Source organism: Chenopodium album, chromosome 3 (genome assembly GCF_948465745.1).
Source record: "Chenopodium album chromosome 3, dcCheAlbu1.1, whole genome shotgun sequence".
NCBI classification, from domain to species: domain Eukaryota; kingdom Viridiplantae; phylum Streptophyta; class Magnoliopsida; order Caryophyllales; family Amaranthaceae; genus Chenopodium; species Chenopodium album.
This window is the reverse complement of record NC_137836.1, coordinates 83,412,484-83,432,867: the sequence shown is the minus strand read 5'-3', so window position 1 is coordinate 83,432,867 and position 20,384 is coordinate 83,412,484. Positions and strand designations below refer to the sequence as shown.

The window sequence follows — 20,384 nt, the reverse complement described above, 5'->3', positions numbered from 1 at the left end:
TATTACAGTTACTGTTTTCCTATTTTAGAGACTCAAAATGTTGTTTTCGTTTCTATTTTTGGGTAGTATGAAAAGACCATTTTACCTTTTTTTTTTTATTTTATTTATTTTTTTAACTTTATTCATTGTATTTCTTAAATAATCCTTGAATTTTTCACGTGTCTTGTACTCTATACTTTTCCCACACTCTCTCTAGCTTGTCTATGAACTTCTCATATATTTTTTTTAAAATGTAATTCATCCACTTTTTCCATATTTCTTAAATACCGTGAAAAAAACACAAAGAAAAACTATAAAATGAGACTAGGGAGCCCTAAATTAATATACTAGTTTGGTTTTAAAAAAAGGAAATTTTGACAATTACCACCTTTTGTTATGTCCATTTTAGCAATTACCACCTTGTATTTTTTTTTTTTGAAAATTACCACCTTCTACTTTCAAAAACATCAAAAGTTATCACCTTCTTGCCCCCCAACTACCACATGACGTCCTTTTAGGCTCATTCTTTCCCTTCCCTCCCTATTTCCCTCACATTTCTCATTCTTATTTGGATTCTCATCTCCCATTTCACTTTTTTCCCCCCAAACCACCAATAATTGTTCGTCAATTTTGATTTGGAGGAGTGAATTGAAGTGTTTTTGATTGTTTGGGGGAAAAAAGTGAAAGGGGGGATGAGAATCGAGTTAGGAATGAGAAATGTGAGGGAAATAGGGAGGAAAGGGAAAGAATGAGACCAAAATGACGTCATGTGGTAGTTGGGAGGCAAGAAGGTGGTAACTTTTGATGTTTTTGAAAATAGAAGGTGATAATTTTCAAAAAAAAAAAATACAAGGTGGTAATTGCTAAAATGGACTAAACAGAAGGTGATAATTGTCAAAATTTCCTTAAAAAAAATGAGACTAGAGAGTATTCCGTTTAATATTTCTTTCCAATAATACGAAGTAATTTAAAAAAAAACAAGTACAATATGATCAAACAATCACAACTTAAGAAAAAAGAAGTGTTCCAGGCAAATTCTCAAGTTAAAAAATCTGGAAACCTTGTTCTCGATAAATAGAAGAGGCATCTTATAAAGCATTGAACAACACTGCAGATTTTGACACGTGGACCCAGAGCATTATAAACGGATGCAAACCTATTTATATTCCACTCTTTAATCTTCCTTTTCTGTTCCGCTCTCCCCACCACCACTTCTCCCCTTCTCTCCACCTTTCTCTCTCCTCCCCTCCGCCGCCTCCTCCGCCCCCTCCGCCCCCTCACCCTTCTCTCCGCCTCTTCCGACATCGTCTTCGAACATCGACACCGTAAAACTCACTGATTTCTTCTCTAATCGGTTCCACTCAATTTGAAATCGCTCCGATTTGGTTATCTCGGGCGGAGATATCCGGAGAATCTCGGAGTTTTTTTGAATTTTTTTTGAATTTATTGAGAAATGACGACCTCTACTACTAGCGCTGTTTACATCCATGTTATTGAGGATGTCATCGAGAAAGTTCGCGAAGAGTTTGTTGCCGATGGCGGTCCCGGCGAAAAAGTCCTCCAAGAACTACAAGGAGTATGTAATTTGTTTTGTTAATTAGAAGAAATGAATTCGATTTTTTGCTTTTAAATTGTGATTTTGGTGTTTAATTAGGGTTTTCGGTTTGATTAGTGTTAATTTGGAGTGAGATTGGTGGAAGATGTTCTGATCTGAGTGATTCTAGGGTTTTGTGATTTGTGGAGTTTTTCGTGAAATTGATGTGTTATTTCATGCGGTTTGTTTACAGCTTTGGGAACTGAAAATGATGCAAGCCGGCGCTGTGTTGCAGCCCAGTGAGAGGCCGGCAGTGGCGAAGCCGGGGCCGGGAGCTGCCATAACGCCTGTTCACGATCTGAATGTGCCTTATGAAGGAACTGAAGAATATGAAACTCCCACTGCTGAGATGCTTTTCCCTCCGGTGAGTGATTTGGGCACTGTTTAGGATTATACTGGAGTATTGGTTAAGTAATTGTAATATTCAGAATTTTGTTTGCTTATCAACTTTAGAAATGGTGACAGAAAACGTTGATTTTTAGGAAACTTGTTTGCATTTCTAACTTGTTTTTATTTTATTTTATTATTTTTATCTGATGGTTTAGTGTATTTTATCCAATTAATAATAGTGAAGGCATTGGCTTGTTGAATATGTTTCTTGTTTTATAGTTTAGTTGTAAAGATTCACCTTACGTCCTTACCCTTTCAAAACTTGAAAAGGAAAAAAAATATTCGTAGTTGGAAATTGGCAGTTGTAATATTGCCATCAAACAAATGAAAGGAAACTAAAATGAATGAACAACCATCTTGTATAATGAACAGGTGCTCTTGAAAAATTGATAGCTCTTTGTAAGTGTTATATCTCTATAGAAGTTGTATAAAGAAACCAATTAAAAAACAGTTGTATGAAAATGATTTTTTCGGGTCGGGGAATTATGGGAGGTATATTTTGTTAATTTACTGGTAAATGTTTATATTAGTGCAAATATTCTCCCTATAAGTGAACATGGAATTCTATGGAGGTGGTGGAGATGTGGAGTATTTTAATCTTCCTTGAGTTTATAAATTGCTTCGCTATGCAAAATTAGAGTATAAAGACCTTAATTCCACCCCTCCCCTCCTTTATATATTCCATATACGGCACAAGTGTTAACTATCAATTTTTAAACTAAAAAGGGATGTTGGTAAAGCAATATAAACAACCACTTACTCACTTAGTATCAATCCATACAAACGTACGGGAAGATTTCGAGGTATTTGGTCATATAAATATCAAGTTTGAATTTTTTTTCCTTCCCAAATTTTGATACCGCTATATGTGGTCAAATTATCTTTTTAAGTTTTAAGTTTGGTACAAGCAGAGTTGTGTTTGTTTTTTTGTTGTAGTCAAACAGGGGTTAACAAATAGTCTTTGGTTCATGTCAGTTATGTATTGGAAGATTTTTTTTTATCATTATTAATTTTTGTGACAGATAAAACGTCTGTTCAGGTTTTTTTTTTTTTTTTTTTCCTTTCTCTTAATGAAGTAAGAAGCAATTTAATATTATCTTAGATAATTTCCCCTTTAGGAATCATGTTTGATGATTTTGCTCTGTTGTTGTAGACGCCGTTGCAAACTCCAATTCAGACTCCTTTACCTGGAACTGCAGATAGCTCGATGTATAACATTCCTACAGGACCTTCAGATTATCCTACTCCAACTTCTAATGAAGGTGTTGGTGCCTCAAATGATATAAAGCCCGGAGTTGGAAGGCCTAGCCCTTACATGGTATTTTAAAATCTTTTCTTGGGCCAACTTGGTCAAGTGGCTCACAAATCTTGATCTTTTTATTTTTATTGCTAAAGTAGCCTATATTTAACCATTATTTATTTAACTAAATGTTATTCTTATCCTTTGATGTTTTTGACATAGTAGTTATAAGTTATAATTCAATATGACTTTAGAGGATTTGAGTATTAGTATCTGGCTCCTCAAGCCTTGCTAATTATTTGATAGACTGATACCTTTTGGAATGTGGGATTAATATTCTTTCTGCTGTTATGTCAAATTATAAGCTTTTAGTACTGTCTGTTCACCTGGCTAGATGGTTACAGAATTAATGCTGAATTTTTAATTTTCTTGCAGCAACCGCCTTCACCCTGGATGAATCAGAGGCCTCCACTTGGTGTGGATGTTAATGTGGGTGAGTAAGACTAAGGAGAAATTGTGCTATGCTTTCCTCATATGTTCTGTTTCCTTTCCACCCATATTTTTTAAAATTGTTTTCTTGATAAGTGGTGTCATTGGTTTTGTCATGTAGCTTACGTGGAAGGCCGAGAAGAGGTAGATAGAGGTTCGTCACAACCAGCAACTCAGGTGATTCCCAATTTTTGGGTTGGATAATTTCTAATTTCTTTTTCAGTGATTTAGGATGCCAGATTTTGTTGACTTTTGCTTTCATAATATTGTAATCATGATCAATATGATTTACATGTGGACTATTTTCATTGAGTGTTCTGCTTTAGGCAGGGGTATTTCTGCTAACATATTCTAAATTGGGAAAATATCCAGGATTTCTTTACAGGGCCTACTGGGAAAAGAAAACGTGATGAGTTTCCACCACAGTATCAAGGAGGAGGATATATACCTCAGCAAGATGGAGCTGGGGATGTCGTAGGTGATGTTTTTGAACTGGAAGTAAGTCTTACCATCTTGTTTCTATGATACTAATTTTTTCTGTAATTGGCTTTTTTAAATTATAATTGGCTCTGCATGTACTATTTAGGTTTTAATACTATGTATGTCGTTTCTTTTAGACAAATCCTAACCTGCTTATTGATATAGCTCTTTAATATATCAGGCAAGAACATGTTTAGAAAAAATTATAATAATACAAATCCTATAAATATCTAACATAACCTTATTTTCTTGTTTGAGGATAGGCACAAAATAGCAGCCACCATTTTCTAAACATGTTCTTGCCTGATACACCAACAATAAACAAAACCAAATCTTTATTCCTATAGGATAGGGGCTCCATGAACCAAGATTCTATCCCTCATGGTCATCCACGAAAGTCATCTTCCTTCATTCACTTCTATTTAGTGTTACATGGTCTTGTGAACCCACCCTCTTCATATCATTTCCCTATACCCACGTTATTTTTGTCCTCTCCAGGCTTTTTTTTTTTTTAATTTTTTTTTATCCCAATCATCTATGGTTCCACCTTCTGCATTGATGCATCCTCTAGTCAACATTTCACATCCCCAAACCAACAAAGGTGGTGCTTCTTTATCTTATCCTCAATGTCCACAACTCCAACTTTCCACGTGTTTCCACTTATCCATAATTTATCTCAACAAAAAACAAATGTCTTTTGTATTAAGTTGATTTTCTACTTATTGATCCAAGCACCTTGGTACTGGCTAAGCTGATAAGATTTATCCAGAAATTGGTTGAGGATACAAGACCATAAAGTCCATAATATATTGTAAAAGGTGGTCATTGCGATGAATATCTTTCAATAATCCACCTTTGTCTCTCTAGTAATGTTTGGTTTGATGGCTGTGTATGGAGTGATTTGCTATAGGAATTAGCTCATCATTCATTTCCAGCAAAGCGTGGACTCATACAAGATGAATACTTTTAGGAAATGGTGGCTGCTATTTTGTGCCTATACTCAAAACAAAAAAAATAAGGTTATGTTAGAATCATTAGCAATAGATGTATTTCTTCCTTATTAGGAGAAGATGCAGGCTTAAGTAAAGAGACATGAGTAGGGGGTCTAGAAGAAAGAAAACGTAGGAAGGTTTTCATATTGGGAATCCGTTGTTTTAATAAATCAGACTTCCATGTTCTTGTGGTAGGGGGTTTATTTATTTATTTTTATATTACTAAGAATTAAGATCATCAAATTGTCATTGTAATAATAAACTTTTGAGATCTAGGTTTACAATCATAAATTCTAGATCTTAGAATTGAGCCATTGCAATGCGTGGAAATAAATTGCTACATAGGGAATTTACTTGCTGTTGTTGCTGGTTGGAGATTGGCGATCAGTAATCATGACAGATGTACTCAGAGGTAGTCTCTAGTGTGATGGTAGCTCAGTTCATTTTTAAAAATATGACTGACTGTCAGACTGGGGTCTGTACTTCTTGAGTGGAGAGAGATCGACAGCTCAACACATATTTTAGTTCAATATTTTCCCCTTTCCTCTTTTCTTTTCATGTGTTTTTACTTCTCTTTTTAGTTAAAAAGAAATTATCATTATTTTCGTGAGATGATTGATACTGTTAAAGATTATAGATTGATTTTTGATATCAAAGTATATATAGAGTCAATATATTTAATTGTTAGTATACCTCTGTCTAGATTTTAATTTGATTGCTGATGTCCCTGTAGTTTACAATTACAATTTTCATGTCTGTGCATGCAAATGTATACCGAGTCAGACACCCATATCTGAATCCAAGCACTGTAGACAGCTAGGTTTTCACCTTCCAAATATTAACCCCTACCTTTTGCATGTGTTTTTCTTTTCTTTAGTATTCATCATACAATTCTATGCTTTTGATTTGTGTGTGTCTTGTGAGGAGGGGGGGGGGGGGGGGGGGGAAGAGGAGGGGTGACTGTAAATGGCCAAGCGAATGCGTATGGTAGTTTGGAAAGGAAAAAGTTGGGATGTTATTTTTTCTGGACTTCTATGCAGTGCTCTATTAGGAAAATGTTTCTTCTTACTCTTGATTACTTACAAGTCACAAGGAAAATACTGGAGATTTCTCAACTAATAGCACACACAAAAGCTTTGGTTTAGTATTCATATTTGTTACTGCAGAATGTAGGCATGCGATGAGGACGAACGTCACTATTTTGGTGTTACACCTTCTAGCGGTTTCTCTATACAATGTTTGTTAGAAGAATATGCTGATTGTCTTCTTGAACTGTCTTGGTTAAATTAGATTGTATTTTTTTTTTTTTTCCCAGTTCCTGATAGCATATATTGTCTTTAACTGATGTGTTACACTGCATGCACATCCCCCTAGCACTTGCCCATTGTGTATTAGTTTTGTTGTGTTGTATATATTGACACTTCTATCCATGGTATTTGCATCTAGTTCTGCCAGTATACCAGTTTTTTATTTTTGTAAAAGTACGTATTCATATTTGAGGAAATATATTGAAGGCTTTGTAGTTTGTATCATTCATCGGTCGTTGTATTTGCTGGCTTACAAAATTCTGAACATTGCTTGATAAGTTATATCATTATTGCACATTCTCTTTCTCTGAGGGGGTTTAATTTCAGGTTGATCTTTAAGAAAAACTTTATCTACTTTTGGCTAATGGACCTAGTCTTCTTAAGCCAGATTTCTTTTTATCCGAATCTGTCACATCTATAAAGATGCTGATATGTTTTAATATCGTCACTGAGGATTTAGTGGATTTATAATTATTGTGATCTTGTATCAGATCATTCAGAGCAAGCCCTCTGGAAGAAGTGGCGCTGTAAAAGTCACACCGGCGCAGCAGAAAGAATCCTCTTCTAGGATTCCCCAACTAGATGGACCAATTCCTGATCCTTATGAAGACATGCTTTCCACACCCAATGTAAAATTTTCTCTCTAATACTATGGTTGTAAGCTTGTTCTATTTTCTTTAAATCCCAATTATATTTTAGCAGTAATTTGTGTTTGCTGAACCAAATGTTCATTTGATTTTGGTCGTTTTACGATGTTTGCAATGCCGTTGTGTGTTCTGTTGGAGTAACTATATAATAAAAAGACTGCCCTTGTTGTATAAGAAGAGGGATGCCGTGTTCTGATGGAGTAACTGTTTAATAAAAAGTCTGTTTAAGATGTCTTTCTTGACCAAGCTTGTGCCAAACAAGGTGGGGTTTATGAAAATTGGGGAGTGGCAGTTCAGTGTATTAATGATTGGGATGCCACTCCATCCCAATGCTACTTACCATAGTAATGATATTAGTGCAGAACTCATTTAATTGGCAATCACTTGTTTCTGTTCAAGAAATGAGATTATGCTCGAATAATACTTTGTTTGGATAAGAAGGGGCATGCAAATTACTTCTTTAGAATTGAAAATTATGTGTGCGGAGATTATTGGTTTTGTATGTTTTTTTAGAGTAAAAATTGGTTTGGTATGATTATGGCTTCAAATGAGTTGGTCATAGTCCAAACAAAAGGTTTATGATTTAAAAAAAATCGAATTCTAATCTTTCCCAAAATTCAGAATATTTAAATATACGGATAAACTTGCATTCTTTCTGATGTATTATTGACTGATAACAGGTAGAGATTTTTATCCTGTTGTTCTTAAGTTCATCAAATAATACTGCCGCCTTAGTTTTATGTCTTTTTTCCAGCAATTTTGGGATGCTGTTGCTTGTCCAAATGTTTTGTTCATGATTTGTCATATCAATGAGTGAATGTTGTCTAGATCAGGGGTGCAATATTTTTGGTTCTTAGTTTATCTCAGGGCAGAAATAAAATGGCTTGAAACTTTTTATATTCAGAGTTTCAATCTAGCTTAGTGTCAGGTTTGGAAAATGAAAATGACAAAAGAAAAATTTCACGTGTATGAAAGTGGATCCTGTGTTGAGGCTTGAAAATTAATGCTCTGTACTAGCTATAAAAATGGGCATGAAATTTAACGAGCTGTGGTAAAATATCTGGAGTTCAAGCTTCAATCTTTATGTGTTGCTCCAGTTTCAAGTTTTGTCATTCGTCTTGTTTGGATATTTCTTCAATGTATTTGTTAATTTGGAGCTAAAACTGTGTCTGAATCTGAAAAGTTCCAGACCTCAAACTCTCTTTGATACGTAAGTATTACTCTGTAAAGTTGTGGTTCTCTTTTCACGAGCTTGATAGTGTTGTGAATGGATCAGTATTGAATGCAAGGGCACTTATGCGACCTGAACATTATTTGCATTTTACCTTGTAGATATACAATTATCAACCCGTCAATGAAGACTACAATGTGGTGAACACTCCAGCTCCTGGTATGCTTCTAAATTTCCGCTATATCTTGACATATTGGTTTAGCATGGCATAAAGTCTCTCTCTCATGTTGTCCATGTTTGTCTCAAATTTGCTTAGACCTGCAAGCTAGTACCCCTGCTCCCCCTGCCCAGAATGATCTTGATGAAAACGGTGATGACGAACCACCTTTGAATGAGAATGATGATGATGATTTAGATGACATCGACCAAGGAGAAGAGCTTAACACACAGCATTTGGTTCTGGCTCAGTTTGATAAGGTATGCTAATGCTTCCTAGTTACGGAGTACAAAATATGAAGTATTAGTTGTATATGTACCCTGTGTTTCTTGTAGTTTAAAATACTGTTTCTACCAAGTATTTAATTGAATTTTTATTATCGTATTGTTCAGGTGACACGTACCAAGAGCCGTTGGAAGTGCACCCTTAAGGATGGCATAATGCATATAAACAACAAGGACATTTTGTTCAACAAGGTCAGTGCGCTTTGCTACCAGTTCACCTGTGGAAGCCGGACATCTTTCTTATTTTCTTACATGTGGTCTTTTTTCTGGCAGGCTTCAGGAGAATTTGATTTCTAATTTTGAGAGGACAAAGTCGTTTTGGGAAGTTCAGTGGCTCTTAGAGGGAAGTTATCCGAGTTGCCACTCAGCATCTCTTGTCTTGTCCTGGTTTCGTTAGCTAGATCTTTCGAGGGTTAAGAATGGAATCAGTATATGCTGTTAGAGGTGGGATAAAAGTGGTTGGCCAGTTGTATATAATGCAAGAGCCCTTTGGCCTTAAATGCGGATGGCTAAATCAGATTATCATCATTTCTTAAATGGAATATGTGATTCCATTAGTTCTGTACACTTCGGACATTTGGATCATCTTCTAGAGATTGCATTTTCCCTAGCTCTGTCTTTTTTAGCACCATGATTGTGTAGATTAGGGTTAAACATCATGTTGTCAGTCTTACTATGACGCAATTATAATCTGTGGTTTAGTATACTGGTGTTTTCTAATGTTGTTGATGGACACTATGCAATAGTATGATTTTTGTTATTTTGAAAATATGTAAGAATGCCATTCAATGAAGATTTGAAGCGTTCATCCACGGAGTGCAAGTACCAGTATTACTGATTACACGCCTCAGAATTCTACTGTGTCGCTTAGATTTGCTCTAAACTCTAGGTAACGCATATACGGGAGTATGATGGAAGGTCGCCATTATGTGTGTTATGCTATTGTACACTGTGATTTGAGCATGTTGAGGAGGGTGGTGTTGAGTGAAATCATTCAATTGGAGTTGGCCTGTCAGGATGTTTTTATGACTTTTAAGTTGTGTTTATTTCAAAGTGTGAATGGATAAAAATTACGAGTTTACAAGATAAAAAAACACAATTAGTCGTCTGCTGGAATTTAGATGAGAGAAGGAAAGTATAGTGACAGAGTGAGATTCAGCAATTGATGGTAATAAAATGTTTACTCAATTTTACTCGGTAACAATCTTCTTGTATCACAAACCTTATTAACACTTTCTTGCAAGTTCATTCTACCAGTCTATCAATAATTCAATATACTTCTTATCAAAAAAAAAAAAAAAAAAAAAAAAAAAATTCAATATACTTGTATATCTACAAAATTCAAACACAAATTGATATTGGCTTATTTTAGAAATAATTAAATCAAATCTTTTTATTTGTGTTTATACTGTTAAAAATCTTTAATTTCGTGAATAATTATGTTTTCATACTTCCGTATTTGAAAAGAACATATTAATACAAGTTTAATAATGTGATCAAATCAGATCGCATGAAATGAACTTAGCTCAAATTCCGTCTAAATCATGACATATTGATGTCACTACGCTCTGGCCACGGCCGAGATTTATACACATAAATACATAATTGACATAACACAATCACGTTTCTAATCATCCCACACATTATTACAGTTTAAGATATAATAAACTTTATATTTGGTGCGTGGTAGTTAGGCTATGATCAATTGTTTTTGCTTCTTAAAAAATGGCGTCAGTCACCAGTGCCTGGGTCATCCACCACCCCCACCTCAAATTTCGTGAATTCAAGAAACCATTTTCTATCTCCTCTTGGTCCCACATTAATTCTCATGCATCATCTTCTTCAACAAAACTCTTCCCTAAACTGCAATTCAGTGGAAGAAGAAGAAAATTTATGATGGAAAATCCTTCAATTTACAGTCTTGAAACTTCATTATTACTTAATAAGGTAAATTCCCAGAAGAAAGATGATTACCCTGTTGAGCATGATGCTGTTGAACCAGAAGTCTTTGCATGGTCTTCTGTAATTTTACCGTGAGTTTTCCCCCTTCAATCATTCTCTTAAATGGGTTTTTTTCTAGCAGGGTTTGAACTTGAAGTACTGAAATTTGATGGGTTTATTGTATAATGTAGTTTAAATTGAGTTTAATTTGTCATATATTGAGTTATTTTTCACAGTATTCTGGCAATTGAACAATAATATTTTTTTTAGTTTGTATTGTTTTAAATTTTTTCTTGCTGGGTATGAAATTATAGTTCTGAATTTTGATGGGTTTGTTTTATAATGTAATTTATTAATTTTGAATACGTTTAATTTTCAAATTTTGGGTCAATTAATGGTCTTGATTACTAAATTGGTCAAGTTTAAGAATTGAGGCACATCAATCTGTTTAAATTGGCCCCAAATTAGTAAATGCTAATTACAAATTTGTGCCCAGATTAGAACTTTTAACAGATTTTGCTGTTAATTTACTTCCAGGTTTCTATTCCCTGCACTAGGTGGTTTACTATTCGGGTATGATATTGGTGCTACTTCTGGTGCTACAATATCACTACAGGTATACTTCTGATTTTGGTGATATTTTTTTTTAGAAATATAGATAAATGTAATTAGTAATTTACTGTAAATGCAGTCTCCTGAGCTTAGTGGTACAGCATGGTTCAATCTTTCAGCAGTTCAACAGGGTTTGGTGGTAAGCTTTTGTACAAATCATGCCTTGATTTGACATAGAGTTGATATTAGTTGACTTCTTTCCGATATGTTTTCCTGTAATGCAGGTGAGTGGTTCACTGTATGGAGCTCTTTTTGGTTCTATTATCGTCTATCCAATAGCTGATTTCCTTGGTATGACTCTAGCTAGCGTGTTATGTTGATTTGTTTGTGATGTACTTTTGATGGATTTGGGATTAACAAATTTTAAGAGATATTTGTATCTTCTAAATCTTGAAGGAAGGAAGCGAGAACTTCTCATCGCTGCAACTCTCTATGCTATTGGTGGCCTTACCACCGCATTTGCTCCTAGTCTTAATACTCTTTTGATTGGGAGGCTTCTTTATGGCCTTGGCATTGGTTGGGTGAGCATCCTAGTGATTAATGGTTTTGATATTGAGTGAATTAACTTCCTAGTATTGTAATTGTGCGTATGCTGAAGTTGGTCTATTGTAGGCTATGCATGGGGCCCCTCTATACATTGCAGAAACTTGTCCTTCTCAGATTCGAGGAACCTTGATTTCATTGAAAGAGCTTTTCATAGTTCTCGGCATTTTGGTATCTTACTTCTACGATTAATTTATCTCTCCCCATCCCTCCCCTCCCCTCCTTTCCCTTCTTTTACCTAATGTTTGACTTAACTTGTAGCTCATTTGCATTTGTTCAGTTGGGTTACTTTGTTGGTAACTTTAATATTGATGTGGTTGGAGGCTGGCGTTACATGTTTGGATTGAGTCTTCCGGTTGCTGCAGTTATGGGTCTTGGGATGTTAAGTCTGCCTCCTTCACCTCGCTGGTTGCTTCTTAGGGGTGTTAAAGGTCAAGGATCTTTGCAGGAGTACAAGGAGCGGGCGATTGCTGCTCTGAGCAAACTACGAGGCAGACCCGCAGGGGATAAAGTGTCTGAAAAGCAAATTGAAGATACGCTAGTTTCAATGAAGTCTTCTTACCAAGATCAGGAAGAGGGAAGCTTTTTAGAGGTGTTTCAAGGGCCTAATCTAAAAGCTTTCATCATTGGTGGAGGTCTCGTACTTTTTCAGCAGGTGATTTTCATTCTTTGAACGGATGATACACCATGCACAGGGAGTGAACTCTGTGCCGTGGCATTTTTTTGGATAAATATGGCCCATATAGGTGGTGAAATTGGTATTTTACTGATCAAATTGGGGGTTTTGGAGAAAATTTGGTGGGCATGTATTCTCAGTACATGGATCATGCTTTCTTTTCTTTGTACTCATTGTGCCTAAAAAGCTGCATCAAAATCTGTTTATAGAAAATATTTGGACTCCTTTACTAATCACTATGATTGTCTTCAGATAACCGGGCAGCCTAGTGTTTTGTATTATGCTGGTCAAATCCTACAGGTAAGGCGAAGCTTATCCAGTTTTCAATTTTCTGTTTCTAATACAGAAAACAGACGGAATGCTTAATTGACTTATTTTTCCTTGACTGTGAAATAGAGTGCTGGGTTTTCTGTTGCATCCGATGCCACTCGAGTTTCAGTGTTGATTGGCCTATTCAAGGTATACTTGATTCCCTTTTACTTTAGCATGGAGCAACAATCTGTTGTTTGTATACAGTGGAGTCGCATATGGAGCTCATCTCTCATTTCCTTCCTGCAGTTTGTTATGACTGGAGTAGCTGTTCTTAAGGTTGATGATCTTGGAAGGAAACCCTTGCTCATAGGAGGTGTTAGTGGGATTGTATGTATACTTCACCTTCTGTTCCCTAAAACCCTAAAACAAGATTTTATTCTTTAACCTTTTAATGTGGGGAAGAGATGCTTATTTGGTGTTTGAACTCTTTCATGAGCTATTTTACAGGCTGTGTCCTTGTTCCTCCTTGCTGCATATTACAAGTTTCTTGGAGGCCTCCCTTTTGTCGCTGTAGCTGCTTTGCTGCTATATGTCGGTAGTTATCAAGTAAATTTCTAAAACCAAAATTTTAATCTTATTTTCAGAGAAGTTCACAGTCCATTACTCTGTATTTCTGATTTTATAAATTGTTTTGCAATGTTATTCCTCTTGTAGCTTCTAAACATTTTTTGATTCGTTAGCAAAGTGTTGTATCCGATCACCTTCAAAAAGAATTTTAGTTTCTGAAAGGCTAGTCCGAATAATATAACTGGAAGTCTGGAACCAATGATCGAGAAACAGTTCTTTTTCATTAGACCTTCTGGATTTCCACTGACATTGATTTTGTCCTGAATCAATTTTTCAGATATCATTTGGTCCAATCAGTTGGCTAATGGTGTCAGAGATATTCCCTGTTCGCACAAGAGGACGAGGAATCAGTCTTGCTGTTTTAACAAACTTTGGTTCAAATGCTCTTGTGACCTTTGCCTTTTCACCTTTGAAGGTATATTTTAATTCATGCTTTTCTTGGTATTAAGGGACGCCTTATTTGATTGCTTCCTTGGCTAGTCTGCAAAATTCTGTGCTAAGATCTGTTCTGCAATTTGCAGGAGTTGCTTGGAGCTGATAACCTATTCCTCTTATTTGGAGCTATTGCTTTGCTGTCTCTTGTATTTATATTGACGTTAGTTCCGGAGACCAAGGGCTTAAGTCTGGAAGAAATCGAAGCAAAATTATCAGAATGAGATTTGGCTCGGATGCTACATGATAAGAAAATGTATTTATTCCTTCCATGTTAATTGTAAATGCAAATTCATATATCTCATGTACTATTAATAAATAAGCTTTGTAAAACAATTTCTTTTTTTACTAGTCATTTTGTGGCAGTACAAGAAGATGGGAGCACAATTTTTCTTTCTTTATTTTGCACACTGGGAGAGGGCTTCTTATTTCGGAAAGCTGATCAACTGAAGTCAGTTTATAGTTTTGCAAGAGTCTAAGACCAGGTACTTAAACTCTATTCAGCAATATATTTCCTCATTATGTCAGGAAGATTCTTAATCTGCTCTTGCCAATTTCATGAAATATGCAAATAATGGAAGACCTTCTCGTCGAAACGATCTCACTATAACTTATACACCTAATCATTATAGTCAGCCAAGGGTAAGTTCAGAGTGTAGGAGAGCCTGCTGTCTGATTAAGTAGTGTAAGATTCCAAGGCTTCTGGGTTAACTTCAGGTTAAAAACATCCAACGTTAATAAAAACCTTGAAATATACCAGGGTTTCCTTACATCATACAGCTTCTTTCACATATAAAGTGATTAATTCTTCGTGTTCTTTGGTACTTGAAAAGTTTCAGAGTTAACTAAGATGACTATGACTCTGAGTTTTCAGAATTGCTGTTTCATGCAGGAAAATAAAGATAGCGTGTATGGGTAAAACCTTTGTCTGAAGAAATTAGCACACAATAAGACATGACCCAACATATTTTCATTACACATTTGATTTGCATCTGTATTGCTAGTCACCAGTTTATACACTGAAAGCACTGAACCTAAACTCTCAGCATTAGCTAACTACCTAACCTAAGGAATTTATGAAAAGTTTAACGACCATATTGGAGGACTGAATTTGTGCTAGACATGACAGCAACAGAGCTTGTTCCAGATGACGACAGGAACGATGATGGCAGTGAATGCAATGTTCCCAAGTCCTCCCCAAGGAAACCGATGGTTTCAGGGTTGTATTCAGATGGCAACTCAGGCAATGTTGCACTGCCATTAAGTATCTGCACTACTTGCCGCATTGTTGGCCTCCCTTCTGCTATTGGATACAAACAAAGGAGGCCTAATTTTAAGATAAGCTCCATTTCGTCTTCCACGTAATCTCCTTCCATTCTTGGATCACTTGCCTTGAGAATATCTCCCATTTTCCAACAATCATAAACCCAATCACTGAGAAACAGAGCCTCTGCATCATTATCTTCATTTTGCTTGCCAATTGGCCTCCTTCCACAACCCACTTCAAGCAAGAACATTCCATAAGAAAAAACATCGGTACTAGTTGTAGGTTTTCGTGTTCTACTTAATTCTGGTGCAATATATCCGATGGTTCCCACCACATGGGTTGTCCGAGGATCAATGCTGTGATCGTAAAGCTTGGCTAGGCCGAAATCACCCAACCTCGCATTCATCTCAGCATCTAACAGGACATTACTTGCCTTTACATCTCGGTGAAGTACAACTTGTTCCCACTCCTCATGAAGGTATAAAAGGGCAGATGCCACCCCTTTAATGATCTTAAATCTTATGGACCAACACAAAATTGATCCCTCAACCTTGTCAAAAAGGAGCTTATCAAGGCTCCCGTTAGGCATGTAATCATAGACCAAAAGAAGCTCCCCTTTTCTTCTGCAATACCCTAAGAGCTGTACCATGTTTCTATGCCTTAGCCTTCCCATACTAGAGATTTCTGCAACAAATTCTTTTATCCCTTGCTTTGAATCTTGGGAGACCCGTTTCACAGCAACTTGGCGACTTGTAGAAGGTATTATACCCTTGTAGACCTTTCCAAAACCACCGACTCCAAGAAGCTCGGAGTTTTTAAATCCTTTTGTTGCTAAGTAAAGTTCCTTGAATGAGTATCTATAAGGAGCATATTCTTTTTCCCATGGTTCAAGCAATTCTTCATACTTCTTCTTCCAAACAAACCAAATAGCTGCAGTAATCATTGATAATAACAATAGTGAAATTACAATAAGTAGAACTATTATAAGCTGGCTTAAGCTTTTCTTATGGTGTTTAATTTGTGGAAGCGATGGTAGCTTGGAAGGGTCTAAATCTTGTGCTTTCCCGCTCTGATTCCAGCTCCATCCCAGTATGTAATGATAGTTTGGTATAGGTCCAGTAGCAGAACTGAAACCAACATACATGTTACGAAGTAGTATGGTAGAAAGATTGAGCTGTTTAGACAATAAACACTTGCTAGGCTTTGGTGAACTAAATGGAGCTAGTGTTACATTCAATAACATCTCAACCTCATCATAGTCTATCCAAATCTGCATTGGTTTCCCACTATTTAGCTGCAGGGTTTTGTTCACCCTTAATTTGTCAGAATAGTAAGCGGCTGTAGCAGCCGCGCTTGATGTGAGGCTATTCACATCAATCCCTACATGGTTACTATCGATATCTTTGAACTCAGGATTTTGGATGGTGTCTAATTCTACCGCAATTATATGGTTTGAAGGCAGCCTGTTGGAGGAAGTATTAAAGAGTCCCAAGTACGCGGAAGGGAGAGCCTGTTGGAAATGTGTAGTTGGACTGATAACAAAAACAATTCCATGGCTGGATTGATTTGGAGCTATTGGATATATAGCAAAAATAAAAGTGGTAGAGAATGATATGTGATTTAGTTCAAAGATCACGGGGCGTGGATAGAAAGCATGGGAAGTATTGTAACTTGAGTAGTTTGTCAATTGGAGAAGACCATTTGGAAGGATAGTCGCGATTCCATCAACATGAAGTTTATTGGTGGCTCCTTGGAAACCATTGTAGGTGAACTGTGTTTCATCTTGAGCAATGGCATGTACAACTAATATTAGAAGAACAGATATATGGATCATTGTTACTAACTAGGGTACCTTAGTCTTTCTTTTTTCTTTTTTCCTTTTACACTAAATGTCTGCAACTCTGAATTCTTGGTCACAGAAGATTAGGATGGATAGAGGTGAGTGTCTTGAGTGATAAATGATGTCTCATGCTGTTTGGAGTCAAGTGAAAGAAGTCGGTTTTGTCGCCGCTTGAAAAGTCATTGCTTGGAAGTTGGAAAGTTGAAGTCATATAATTGTCGTATATGAGCTGTATATACTTGAATCTAACATTTAAAATTACGTGAACTGCATACTACTACTGCTGCGGCTACTACTACGCCTTAACCCCTCTATCCCACTAAGATTGCCGCATACCTCTTTATTTACTTTTGGAAAATTCTACATGATGACCTTGTATTTTTTTTACAGATTTCACTTTTGTTTTTTTTTTTTTTTTTGTTTTTTTTTTTTGCTATTTCATTAGTGTATGCTATATATTATTGAAGTGGCTAACCTAGGCTTAAATGGCTAAATTTACTATTACCTTAACCCTTTAAATATTTAACTTACTTATGAGCAACTACCCCACTGAAGCAACACATTTTCATTACACATGAACTCAACATACTAGGTTATAACTTACAGGGAATAAGATTGTCAACAACGTAGGCAATTACATTTAGCTAACAGCCTAACATAGTACTTTATCAGGACTATGGAGTCTATGAAAAATTTAACGACCATAGTGGAGGACTGAATTTATGCTAGACATGACACCAAGAGAGCTAGTTCCAGACGACGATGGAAACGATGAGGGCATTGAATCAATGTTGCAGAGTCCTCCCCAAAAAGGACTGGTTTCAGGGTTGTATTCAGATGGCAATTCAGGCAATGATGCATTGCCAGTAAGAATCTGAACTACTTGCTGCATTGTTGGCCTTCCTTCTGCTATCGGATTTAAACAAAGAAGGCCTAATTTCAAGATAAGTTCCATTTCGTATTCCACATAATCTCCTTCCATCCTTGGATCACTTGCCTTGAGAATTTCTCCCCTTTTCCAGCAATTATACACCCAATCACTGAGAAACAGAGCCTCTGCACCTTCCTCTCCATCTTGCTTGCCAGTAGGCCTCCTACCACAACCCACCTCGAGCAAGAACATTCCAAAAGAAAAAACATCGGTGCTAGTGGTAGGTTTCCGTGTTGTACTAATCTCTGGTGCAATATATCCAATAGTTCCCACCACATGGGTTGTCCGAGGATCAATGCTATGATCGTAAAGCTTGGCAAGGCCAAAATCACCCAACCTGGCATTCATTTCAGCATCTAACAGGACATTACTTGCCTTAACATCTCGGTGAAGGACAACTTGTTCCCACTCCTCATGAAGGTATAAAAGGGCAGATGCCACACCTTTAATGATATTAAACCTTGAGGACCAACACAAATTTGATTTCTCAAACTTGTCAAACAGGAGTTTATCAAGGCTGCCATTAGGCATGTAATCATAGACCAAAAGAAGCTCTCCTTTTCTTCTGCAATATCCTAGGAGCTGTACCAAGTTTCTATGCCTTAGCCTTCTCATGCAAGAGATCTCCGCTACAAATTCTTTCATCCCTTGATTTGAATCATGAGAGATTTGTTTCACAGCAACTTGGGCACCTGTAGAAGGCAACACGCCCTTGTAGACCTTCCCAAAACCTCCAACTCCAAGAAGCTCGGACTCTTTAAATCCCTTTGTTGCTACAAAGAGATCCTTATATGATAATCTATGTGGGGCATATGCTTTTTCCCAAGATTCATGGAGCTCTTCATACTTCTTCCTCCATGTGAACCAAAATACTCCTGCGATCACTAAAAGCAACAGTAAAACTACACTGAGAAGAAGTACAAAAACTAGCTTGTTTGAGCTTAACTTTTTATGTTTGATTCGTGGGAGTGATGGGAGCTTAGAAAGGTCTAGATCTTTCGCTTTCCCACTTTGACTCCAGCTCCATCCTAGTATATAATGACTGTTTGAGACCTTGCCAGTAGAAGATGAGAAACCGACATACATAGAATCAAGGAGTATTGTAGAAAGATCGATGTGCTTAGACAACAGGCACTTGCTAGGCTTTGGATGACCAAGAGGAGCTAATGTTACATTAGCTAACATCTGTGCCTCGTCATATTCTATCCAAATTTGCATCGGTTTGCCACTATTTAGCAACAGGGTTTTATTTACCCCTTCTTTATCTGAATAGTAAGATGATGAAGCAGCATCAATGGAGCGCAGGCTGTTAACATCAATTCCAACATGGCTATCATCAATGTCTCCAAACTCTCTTGTTTGGATGGTGTCTAGCTCTACAGCAAATATATGGTTTGAAGATAGGCCGTCGCTGGTAGTATTGACGAGTCCTAGATATATGGATGAGAGAGCATGTTTGAAATTTGTGGATGGGCTAATAACAAAAACAATACCATGGCCAGAATGGTTTGGTACTTGAGGATACATTGCGAAAGCAAAAGTGGTGGAGAATGATAGATGCTTTGGTTTGAAGATCACGGGATGTGGATAGAAAGCATGGGAAGTATTGCGCATTGAGTAGTTTGTCATTTGGAGAAGGCCATTTGGGAGGATAGTTGCCAGTCCATCAACATGAAGTTTGTTAATGGATCCTCTGAAACCATTGTAGGTGAACTGTGTTTCATCTTGAGCAAGGGTCAGTGCACCCGATATAAGAAAAATCGTTGATATGTGGAGATACTGAAGAGAAATGGCCATTAGAGCCATAAAACTGTCAGTTCGTACAACAAGAACACAGGATGCTTTATTACAAGGTGAAATCATCTGCCTTAATTACAGTACAAGGTATTAAATAAATGATACATCACTTCTTGAGTTCTTTATCAACTTGGCTTACCCTGTAAGGAAGGGCATCTTGTTTATTAGTGTGTCCCTGAGTATATAAGTATATAAGTAATTTAGATGAATGGAAATTATGCGCGTAATATTCATTCTCTTCTCGTTTGGTTCAATTCAAACAAATTGTAATGCTTCTATTTTATCAATTGCCCTTTTCTAGATGGGCACACACAACTCTTACTCTCACTATAGTTGATTTTTCTAAGGTAGTTGATTTTTGTTCCCTTCTGTATGCATTTACTGCCATATTAACTATACTAGTTCAGTTATGTACTAAAGTGAAGAGTCTTGTCCTAAGTCTGGCGTTGCTGTCTTAAAAGTCTGATTCAGATTTCCGGTTCATGCAGGGTGTACAGGGTGCAGTAGTCTGTGATACAATGAACACTGGAGATTAAAGAAATGTCTGGTAAATGGTACGGCATAGAACCTTATCTTTTAATACGCTTTCACATATTTTCCACTATCTATATCACTTTTATTTCCCTTAATTACCTGTTTTATAGTAGTTATAGATGTTTACTAGATGATTTGGCTG

The 20,384-nt window shown here is 36.6% G+C and overlaps 2 protein-coding genes and 2 pseudogenes across 3 annotated transcripts; 2 read left to right on the top strand and 2 right to left on the bottom strand.

Moving 5' to 3' along the window:
- Positions 1-949: 949 nt before the first annotated feature.
- LOC145624583 (transcription initiation factor IIA large subunit-like) lies at positions 950-9,602 on the top strand. The gene is made up of 11 exons (XM_081677637.1): positions 950-1,555; positions 1,767-1,937; positions 3,117-3,281; positions 3,639-3,696; positions 3,814-3,869; positions 4,065-4,190; positions 6,963-7,100; positions 8,451-8,508; positions 8,606-8,766; positions 8,899-8,982; positions 9,064-9,602. The coding sequence occupies exons 1-11, from the start codon at positions 1,433-1,435 to the stop codon at positions 9,085-9,087; spliced, it is 1,164 nt and encodes a 387-aa protein (XP_081533763.1). The 5' UTR covers positions 950-1,432; the 3' UTR covers positions 9,088-9,602.
- An 840-nt stretch (positions 9,603-10,442) lies between these two features.
- On the top strand, positions 10,443-14,268 carry LOC145624582 (D-xylose-proton symporter-like 3, chloroplastic). Of its 2 annotated transcripts, XM_081677636.1 has the most exons (14): positions 10,443-10,823; positions 11,269-11,347; positions 11,423-11,482; positions 11,568-11,634; positions 11,740-11,864; positions 11,956-12,057; positions 12,167-12,541; positions 12,815-12,862; positions 12,959-13,021; positions 13,121-13,201; positions 13,322-13,420; positions 13,719-13,856; positions 13,963-14,129; positions 14,226-14,268. In XM_081677636.1, the coding sequence occupies exons 1-13, from the start codon at positions 10,516-10,518 to the stop codon at positions 14,095-14,097; spliced, it is 1,680 nt and encodes a 559-aa protein (XP_081533762.1). In that variant the 5' UTR covers positions 10,443-10,515; the 3' UTR covers positions 14,098-14,129; positions 14,226-14,268. The 2 variants fall into 2 exon arrangements, with proteins under 2 accessions (XP_081533762.1, XP_081533761.1); XM_081677635.1 differs by having other exon boundaries at positions 13,963-14,228.
- Positions 14,269-14,875: 607 nt separating this feature from the next.
- On the bottom strand, positions 14,876-17,060 carry LOC145620534 (L-type lectin-domain containing receptor kinase IV.2 pseudogene; annotated as a pseudogene).
- On the bottom strand, positions 17,055-19,748 carry LOC145620526 (L-type lectin-domain containing receptor kinase SIT2 pseudogene; annotated as a pseudogene).
- Positions 19,749-20,384: the final 636 nt, after the last annotated feature.

Excerpts from the sequence above, each read along its gene's own strand:
- LOC145624583 (XM_081677637.1), top strand. The coding sequence starts at position 1,433 with ATGACGACCTCTACTACTAGCGCTGTTTACATCCATGTTATTGAGGAT. Across the intron at positions 1,938-3,116 it reads CTGAGATGCTTTTCCCTCCG|ACGCCGTTGCAAACTCCAAT; the intron begins GTGAGTGATTTG and ends CTGTTGTTGTAG. Across the intron at positions 3,282-3,638 it reads GAAGGCCTAGCCCTTACATG|CAACCGCCTTCACCCTGGAT; the intron begins GTATTTTAAAAT and ends ATTTTCTTGCAG.
- LOC145624582 (XM_081677636.1), top strand. The coding sequence starts at position 10,516 with ATGGCGTCAGTCACCAGTGCCTGGGTCATCCACCACCCCCACCTCAAA. Across the intron at positions 12,863-12,958 it reads ATGCTGGTCAAATCCTACAG|AGTGCTGGGTTTTCTGTTGC; the intron begins GTAAGGCGAAGC and ends ACTGTGAAATAG. Across the intron at positions 13,022-13,120 it reads TGTTGATTGGCCTATTCAAG|TTTGTTATGACTGGAGTAGC; the intron begins GTATACTTGATT and ends TCCTTCCTGCAG.